This window comes from Lolium perenne, chromosome 4 (assembly GCF_019359855.2).
Source record: "Lolium perenne isolate Kyuss_39 chromosome 4, Kyuss_2.0, whole genome shotgun sequence".
Taxonomy (NCBI): Eukaryota; Viridiplantae; Streptophyta; class Magnoliopsida; order Poales; family Poaceae; genus Lolium; species Lolium perenne.
Window position 1 is genome coordinate 315,221,192 of NC_067247.2, and position 9,605 is coordinate 315,230,796.

General features: G+C 46.8%; 1 protein-coding gene across 1 annotated transcript; it reads left to right on the forward strand.

The window, feature by feature from the left end:
• Positions 1-1,149: 1,149 nt before the first annotated feature.
• LOC127296189 (uncharacterized) lies at positions 1,150-4,609 on the forward strand. Its single transcript, XM_051326222.2, has 4 exons — positions 1,150-2,615; positions 2,721-2,917; positions 3,476-3,598; positions 4,063-4,609. The coding sequence occupies exons 1-4, from the start codon at positions 1,243-1,245 to the stop codon at positions 4,308-4,310; spliced, it is 1,941 nt and encodes a 646-aa protein (XP_051182182.1). The 5' UTR covers positions 1,150-1,242; the 3' UTR covers positions 4,311-4,609.
• Positions 4,610-9,605: the final 4,996 nt, after the last annotated feature.

Consider the following 9,605-nt stretch of genomic DNA (forward strand, 5'->3'; position numbering starts at 1 on the left):
TAAACCTCCTTTTCTCACAAAAGGCTTGGTAACAAAGGAATGCGAGGCTCCGGAGTCAAACAGAACAGTTGAGGGTACTGAGTTGGCAAGGAACGTACCCAGAACAATATCCGGAGCTTCCTGAGCTTCATCAGCGTTGACATGGTTCAGGTGTCCTCTAGGTGGTCCACCTGGGTTCATACTGTTCTGGTTCCTTCCGGAACCAGTGCGAGATTGTCCCTGATTTGGTTTGGGTGCACTGGGGCGTTGTCCAGTAGTCACTTTGTTGGGGCACTCGTTAAAGTAATGATCCGGTTGTCCGCAGGCGTAACATCCATTGGGGGGTTTGCGGACAGTGTTGTTCTGGTGGTTGTAGTTGGGATTTTGGTTGAGGTTGTTGGGACGAGGTGCAGGGGGAGGGGTCCACTATTGCTGGGGTGCCGGCCTAGGTGGGGGCAGACTGCAGGGTTGCTGAGTGCTGGAATTGCCCTGAGCATCATTGCCTTGCGCTTGCGATTCTTAAATGCATTCTTGCGCTTGCTCTCAACCATAATAGAGGCATCTACCAGCGACTCAAGGTCAGGGTATGGGACAGCTACTAAGATACTTTGCAGCTCATCGTGCAGACCGTTCAGAAAGCGGTCCTTCTTCTTTTCTTTAGTGTTGATATCCTCCCGAGCATACCTAGATAGGGTAGTGGTGAACTTAAATCTGAGATTGGTTGGGGAACCTGAGCTGAACCCACGGGATGCACGTAACGGAACCGAATTAAACTAAACCCACCGGAAACACGTTCACACCCAAACCTAACTAAACCACGTTACGGGCCCACTTGAACTGGACTAAAACCAGTACATTAACCATAGTTACGCCCAACAGTTCTGGAAACAGTTACCCGTCACAGCATATACGGAGTACTCCATAGCAACAGCTTGCTTGATTCATTCATTCATTCAGTCTCTGGGGTAAAATCCAAGCATTAAATAAATCCAGAAAACAAGAAGTGTGGTATTCCATGCAAGAAAAAAAACAAAAATGAAATAATATTGTGATGACGCAATCTATTACGGAGTACGTACTTCTTCAGAGTATTCCGATTCCATGGCAAAGACGAAAACCAATTCAAAACCGACACCTACTCTTGCCCATCCAACCCCCACACCATATACTTCGGGCCAACTATCCGCGCCGGATCCCAAAAAAACCATTGTCCTGTCCTGTCCACCGGTAGGCCAACTAACCCTAGTTCCTGCCTCCACTTCCATGGAGGAACCGCTCCTAGCTTCCTCCTTTCTCCTCCCAGATGTCGATGCGGCCGCCGCCACCGCCACCAGCAGCCCCCCTAGCTACCCCGCCTGGGTTCTCCTCGACAAAAAGGCCTACTTCGAGGACGCCGAGAACTCCACCGCAGCTTCAGCAATATCATCGACCGGCCACATCGTAAAGGTTACCTTCTGCCTCGCGGATCCGCCTGCCGTCTCCCGCTTCTGCTATTATGGCAATCCCGACCACTTCGTTGGCGAGCCCCGGGTTGTATCCTCGGAGAAGGACCTCGTCCTCCTAAGTTTCGTCTTCACTGGCGGCCTTCGAAGCACCGAGCCAGATCGTCATCACGGCGAGTACTTCATCTACAGGGCTGGCCGTGTCAATGGCATGCCGTCGCTCAGGCCAATCGGGGCTACTCCTCCAGGTATAACAAATACACTATGTGTCAGCATCGTGCCCTGTGATGACGGCGACAAGGGGGAATTCTTCCTCGCCGATCTGTCTGTCACAACTACCCTTGGACAGTATGACCTCGCCATCTATTCGTCCAAGACTGAAAATTGGAACGCCAGGAGATTAGAGTTGCACTCGTGCTCTGATCATATCAGGGCAGTGGACTTGGTCATTGTACCTCACAAGGTGATCTCGCTTGGAGGAGGCTTGGTAGGATGGGTCGATCTCTGGCGAGGTATTGTTGCTTGCAACGTTCTTGAGGAGGACCCCTTCATCTATTTCATCCCACTACCCAAGCCTGATTTCAACTTGCCCCGGATCGGTAACCCAAAGCCAGTCCGGGACGTCATTTGCTACAATGGTGTTATCAAGTTTGTCGAGACGGATCATTATTTCAGACAGGAGGTTGTCAGACGTACTAAGAGGTTCAAGGTGACAGAGGATCTTGATGGTGTAGATAAGTTGTACGACTCGGAGATCCTCCTCCTCCCACATGAGGACTTCCTACGAGCACCAGGAGAGCAATTCATTCGTGTCCCTGATGGTTGGAAGATCCGTACATGCTATAGGCGTATTTCTTGGGACCATTGGCGCAAGGGTCACAGTGTTCATGTGGATGACATCTTAGCCAACAACCCAGAGCATTCTGTGATGCTGCCTCAGATATTGGATGGAAGTGGAAAATCAACATTAAGGAACCTGACAACAGCTTACCCGACCCTCGGACTGAACGGTGATGATGCTGTCTACCTGATGTCCAAGGTGGACTGTAATGATAATGTTGTCTGGATGGTTGGTGTTGACCTTGGAAACAATACAGTGGAATTACTTGAACCATATTGTGCCGAGAGAGCCAGTTATTTCATACCAGACTGTGTCCCATGGGCATTCTCTGAATTTCTGAACCCAACTCCAAGGCATGTTTTCAATCAAACTAGTTTTGTATTCCAGTTGTCCATTGGTTATTTGATATTTCACCCGATGTTATCTGACATGTTTGCTTCCTTGGTATTTACTTAAAGGTCATGTCTTGAGGAAGCTGCTTTTGCATCAAATGAGGCTCCGAAGCGTGTGGTGAATGATCATCTTTCATCAGGCTGTAGTGGATATCCTGACCGTGAAGCCCCAGGCTACATATACAGCAATGACCAGCATCAACCCCCACGGCTGTCCAGTTGGCCACAGCCCCTGCATCGGGATTTCACCTTGTCAGGATCAGGTAATGACATTGGCAAAATATGTTTTAAAGTTTCTGATGGTTGAAATGTCGTTTAGAACGAATTATCAGGATTAGACTGGGAGTCCCCTTAACCTGTCAAATGTTAAATTTGTTAAACAATATATACTGTGCTTGACGTGAAATAAATAAAAACACTGTCACATGAAATTTGTTTTTTTGTAGGAAATGACATATTAAGGAGATGATACAAACCTGGAACTGCAAGTAAATTTCATTGTAGTTAAAATTGAATCTATCTGCTCTTTCAGAAGCTGTGATAAAGTAGGCCTAACATGTGTCACCAGCTGATGATTTCGAATTTTGAACCTGTAAAACAATTACCTGTCTTCACAGCACTCATGGTGCTTTCATTGTGTGTCTCCACCGAATGATGTTTTTGGTGGATGCAGTATGTTGTGCCCCATTATATATTTTTGGGTTATTATTACTGCAATTTGTTCACACTTAGAGCGATTGAAACGCTGCTCCATACAGTTTTGAATTTGGTTTGTGTTTCAATATATGTTTTTCATTTAAAATGTTGTAATCGTTCGTCAGGCGGTACTGGATATCCTGACTCTGAAGCCCCAGGCTACATATGCAGCAACACCCAGCATCAACCCTCACCACTGTCCAAGTGGCCACCGCCCCTGCATCTGGATTTGACATCGTCAGGATCAGGTAACAACATTGGCAAAGCTTGTTTTAAAGTTTCTTATGGTTGACATATTGAGCATAATGTTCAGAACCAATTCTCAGGTTTAGATTGGGAGTTCCCTTAACCCGTCAAATGTTAAATGCTACATACTGTGCTTGATGTGTGAAATAAATAAGAACAGTCACATGAAATTTGTAGACTTTTGTAGGAAATGATATATTAAGGAGGTGATACGAACCTGCAACTGCAAGTAAAGTCATTGTAGGTAAAATTTAATCTACTCTCCAAAAGCTGTGATAAAGGAGGCTTAACATGTGTCACCAGCTGATGATTTCGAATTTTGAACCTGTCAGTTTTGAATTTTGTAATACTACATGTTTCATTTAAAATATTGTACCCCAAAACCAAGATTAAAAAACACACCATACATTTTGAATTCGTTCATTTGTAGTCGTAGCTAATTGTACTTTTATTGTGACTCATCCAGTGAACTCCCAATCAATGTGCCCAGTGCTGTGCCCGGATGCCCATGGACAGCTGTGGCTTTCAGTGCCACTGGGAGAGAACTTCCTGTCGCAGCTGTTACAACTGGCAGGCCGGCCGTTCACCCCACCAATGCTTCAGAAGTCAGTGGCTGAAGTCCAGCGAATTGTTGGGCCTGCTGCTAATGCCACCACGACCACCAAGGCTGATGCTGTGCTTGGTAAAGGGCGTTCCGAATCCGAAGCCACTTAGGACGTCCATCGAAGCTGATGGTAGGCTTGCTAATGTCATGTCGAGGCAGCTTCGGAAGACGTCTGTTGAGGCTGATTGTGGGCTGGGTAATGTCATACCGGAGAAAGGCCCTGGGGCTCACTGGCTAGCACGTTGGATAGTGAGCTAGCCAGGGAAGGTTCCAGCCTCACCTCAACCTTAATTAAAATGCCATGGGGCTCCTCCCCGATCAATCTAGTTTCACTTATCTAAGAAAATTTGGAACATCTATGAAACTGTAGTGAAACACGATTTGTATATGAAACTTTTTTGAAACATAATATTTGAAATTTGATTGCAACATTAGTGAAACCCATAGGTCCAATCAAGCAAAGATAACCGACTCACCCATAGATACACCATCGGTTAATACCCACAAAAGTTTCTAACTAAATAGAATTCGATTTCTCATAAGAGGTAAACTGCTTGTTATGAATGTGAAGTATCACATTTCAAACACTAGTGAAACAGCTATAATGATGAGTGAAACTTAAGTGAGACCCATATTTGTGAAATCAAAAGTCAAGTGATAACATAAAACATATTTGAAACCTTTTAAGCATCCAATGCTTGAATTAAACATCACTTAAAATTTCTTTAAACCATTTACAAATAGGACAATTTCAAAACAACGAGAGATCGAAAGTGATTTTTCGATAACTATAGTGAAGCACGAAAGCTATGAGGATCCCATGGTTAATTTTTGAAAAAAATTCCTATAGCCCATGCATCATTGAAATATTTGTGAAACAATAGATTATTTATTTGGCATCCATTTTATGAAACACAATCAAAATAGCCCATGCTTTACTCAGACACCCTCCATCCATTTGGAATTAATGTGAAACATGCCCGAAGAGATGAAACACTAGTTGGATTTCATGTTTAACTTGTGAAACACAATTCTATAGCCCATGAAATATTGAAACACCATCCATCCATTTGTAACTAATGTGAAACATGCCCGACTAACTGAAACACTAGAAGGATTCAGGTTCAAGTTGTGAAACAGTTGAAGGATTCCATGTTATACTTATGAAGCGCAATCAAATAGGCCATGCATTATTATTGAAACAACCTCTTTCGTTGCATATTCGACGGTACCTCGGAGGAGGGATCCTCACGAGGGGGAGAAGAAGTAGGGGCCATAGGGTAGAGAGCACTCGAGACGGTGGTACGCTATTTACCCAGCTTCAGAACACCTGCACGATGGCAAGGCCTACTGCTGCTTGTCTGGAATTATCTGGGCCTATGAAACTGTAGTGAAACACGATTTGTATATGAAACTTTTTTGAAACATAATATTTGAAATTTGATTGCAACATTAGTGAAACCCATAGGTCCAATCAAGCAAAGATAACCGACTCACCCATAGATACACCATCGATTAATACCCACAAAAGTTTCTAACTAAATAGAACTCGATTTCTCATAAGAGGTAAACTGCTTGTTATGAATGTGAAGTATCACATTTCAAACACTAGTGAAACAGCTATAATGATGAGTGAAACTTAAGTGAGACCCATATTTGTGAAATCAAAAGTCAAGTGATAACATAAAACATATTTGAAACCTTTTAAGCATCCAATGCTTGAATTAAACATCACTTAAAATTGCTTTAAACCATTTACAAACAGGACAATTTCAAAATAACGAGAAATCGAAAGTGATTTTTTGATAACTCTAGTGAAGCACGAAAGCTATGAGGATCCCATGGTTAATTTTTGAAAAAAATTCCTATAGCCCATGCATCATTGAAATATTTGTGAAACAATAGATTATTTATTTGGCATCCATTTTATGAAACACAATCAAAATAGCCCATGCTTTACTGAGACACCCCCCGATCCATTTGGAACTAATGTGAAACATGCCCGAAGAGATGAAACACTAGTTGGATTTCATGTTTAACTTGTGAAACACAATTCTATAGCCCATGAAATATTGAAACACCGTCCATCCATTTGTAACTAATGTGAAACATGCCCGACTAACTGAAACACTAGAAGGATTCAGGTTCAAGTTGTGAAACAGTTGAAGGATTCCATGTTATACTTATGAAGCGCAATCGAATAGGCCATGCATTATTATTGAAACAACCTCTTTCGTTGCATATTCGACGGTACCTCAGAGGAGGGATCCCCACGAGGGGGAGAAGAAGTAGGGGCCATAGGGCAGAGAGCACTCGAGATGGTGGTACGCGATTTACCCAGCTTCGGAACACCTGCACGATGGCAAGGCCTACTGCTGCTTGTCTGGAATTATCTGGGCGCTTTCGCGTTGTTACAATGAGTTGTGGTTGTGACTCTAGGGCTCCCGGGATCCGGCTTATAAAGGCGCACGGATCTAGGGTTTACATGGAGAGTCCTAGCCAGATTACATGTTGCCTAACTACGGTACAATATCTTGCCGTGTACGTCAACGATCCGCCTTCCATCTACGTCGTACTGGATCCGGGTTCCTCATGGGCCTTCGCGGATCCGGCCTCCTCTGAAGGTCGGTTAGGATCCGGCTTCCCTATCCTAGGCTGGACTTCATCCTTCATGATCAACCGCAACTGGGCCGCCCGATGGGCCGCATGCCACATCACCGTCTGTGGGCCACCCGGGCTTGCCGGATCTAGGCACTGTCGATGGTATACCCATGAAGTATACCCACAACAGTAGCCCCCAGAGTTCTCCGAGATTCACCTCTTGTTTCCGCCTTGCTAACGCTTCACGTCTTCCGGCAAACTTGGTAACATGGGGAAACTTGAAGAACTCCAACTTCATATCATTTTCTTTTCCAACCTTTCAGTCGGAAAAAATCTTTATCCCGCGGGACTTCATCCATCGATAGTATCGTTTCAACACGTCTCCGGGTTACTCCCCTACTTGGACAAGAGTTTACAGCTTTTCAAATTGCCAACCGGAACCTCGAAAAGTTCAAACGGTTCCGCCAATCTTGGCGCCATTTTCGGGCGATTTGAGCGGTAACTTATCCTTAGCCATTTTTACCGCTTAGGGTTTTTGACACGTGTCGATCATCCAACGGTGCGACGCTTGCGTTCCGACCACAGGATGCAGAGCACGAATCTCCTCCCCTTAGCCTATAAATATCCGCAGTTCACCCTAATCTTCCCATTCGCCCCCCTTTTCACTTCTCGCACAGCGCTACCTCCGAGCTCTTCCTCCGCCGCACCGGAGTCCACCGGAAGTTTGCCGGAGTCGTTTCTCCGCCGCGCGTTGTTCTTCGTGTTCTTAAGTTCAGCGAGCCACCGCAGCAAAACCTCACCCCGGCGACTCCGACCACCGCGGAAGCCATTCCGGTAAGCTCTCAAGCTTCGCCTGTTCGCCGTAGTTGGTAGGGATGAATAGGGTATCAATCATTGGATCCGGCTAAGTTAGCTATCTTCGCATTTTATCTTTCAGATGTCTTCGTCAACTCAGCCTCCCTCCACCGAGCCGATTATGGCGACACCCATCTCCTCCGCTCCTCCCCCTTTCGTCCCAGTTCAGCTTGAGCCCTCAAAGGATTCCGGCAAGAACATCGAGGGGACATCTGCCAACCTGGAAGAAACCGCGGGGGCAGAACAAATGGAAAAGAAGGCGGAAGAAGCTGCCGCGAAAAAATCTAAGGCTCGCGCGCGAGACAGCGAAGCCAAGGGGAAATGGTGGCCCTGCACCACCACAGAGACTGAGCTCCGCAACCTCGAGGCGGAAGGTTTTTTGAAGCCCGGGTCCTGGCGGACGCATCCGGGTTCATTGTCTCCAGCTCCCGAAGCCGGAGAAATGGTGGTGACCAAGGCGCTTGTGGAGCGTGGCTTCTCTTTTCAGCCTAGCGACTTCTTCTCTGAAGTTCTAAAGGCGTACGGGCTGCAACCACACAACATATCTCCGAACAGCATACTGGCCATTAGCAATCATGTGACGCTATGCGAAGGCCACCTCCGGCTAACCCCAGAACTTTCCCTCTTTCAGTACTTCTTCTCCGTCAAAAAGGAGAAGATTCCTCAAACTTCTGAGTTGGCCACCTGCGGGTCAATCACTTTCAAGCTCCGCCCCGGCCGTGTCTATCCTCCCACCGACCGCCACGAATCCGCGCGATACTGGTCCGGAGGCTTCTTCTATTTGAAGGACGTTTCCGACCCAGCGAGCGCAAAGGTGTTGCCATCCTTCAAGAATGGCCCCGCCAGCGAGACTTCGGCCTGGACACAATGTCCTCATCTTTCTGAGTCACCTCAACTGACTCGCGCAGTCAGGCGGATCTGCAAACTGACGGAAGATGGTCTGTCAGGGAAGGACCTAACAATGTCCTGGTTCACAAACCGGATCCAGCCCCTTCAGCATCGAGACCTCTTTATGTTCCAGTAACGGGGCGCGATGATCCTATGCGCGCCTCGAAGGATAAACTTTCCGCGGATGCCATTGACAAACGGATCCGGCTCCTGATCAAGATTCCGCGTGATCTTCGGATTCACGTGTGCAACAAGGACATCCATGTTAATGGATCCGGGATCGCGGTTAGCTTCTTGCACTGATGCCAATTCCTTTGTCTTTCTTTTGCAAAATTATCTAAATGTTCATGCACTCAGCTGGAGGAGCTCGAGGAAAAGGATCTCGGAACTCTAATCCGGATCCCTCACTCCGGCACCAACGACCCCGAGGCTGCCTCCGACGCGGAGATTCCTGAAACATCAGGCCCCGCCAAGCGGAAGAGGATTGCTCCTTCCAGCCCAGCTGCAAAACGCGCCCGCGAGACACCAAGTGCCGCGGCTACCCGGAGGGCGGAAAAAGAAAAGCAGCGCCTCAAGCAGATTGATACCAGCAAACAGCTGCAGCCAAACATGGACCAATTCTTCATGACGTCTTCGTGAGTACTTGATTTCCGTCTAAAATTCCTTTGCTAGCATTTAACCAAGATTCTTGCTAAGTGTTAGACCTTTACTTTGTATGCAGCAAAACTTCCGGAAGCAAGCCCTCCAAGAACCCCAAGAAGAAGGCGAAGCCATCTCCGGCCTCCGTGCCTGTCACCCCAGAAGTGGAGGTTCCGCCCAAAGCCTCTTCATCCGCCAAGCCGGATCCCAAAGATGTCATAAATCTTGATGATATCCCGGAAGAACCCACTGCTGAATCCGGCAAAGGCGGTTCCGTCAAGGGCGCGTCCTCGTCTACACCTCCACCTGAACAACCTGCTGCTACCTCGGCTGAAGCTCCGGCTGATGAAGTCAAGAAGAAATTATTCCTAAGTCCTGCCACTGGCATGCCCCAGACTCACCCCCATCTCTTTCCGGTTCTG

What these genes read in the sequence shown, in the direction of transcription:
- LOC127296189 (XM_051326222.2), top strand. Translation starts at nt 1,243, where the DNA reads ATGGAGGAACCGCTCCTAGCTTCCTCCTTTCTCCTCCCAGATGTCGAT. An exon ending in TTTCTGAACCCAACTCCAAG is followed by an intron (nt 2,616 to 2,720) that starts GCATGTTTTCAA and finishes ATTTACTTAAAG; the next exon opens with GTCATGTCTTGAGGAAGCTG. An exon ending in TTTCACCTTGTCAGGATCAG is followed by an intron (nt 2,918 to 3,475) that starts GTAATGACATTG and finishes ATCGTTCGTCAG; the next exon opens with GCGGTACTGGATATCCTGAC.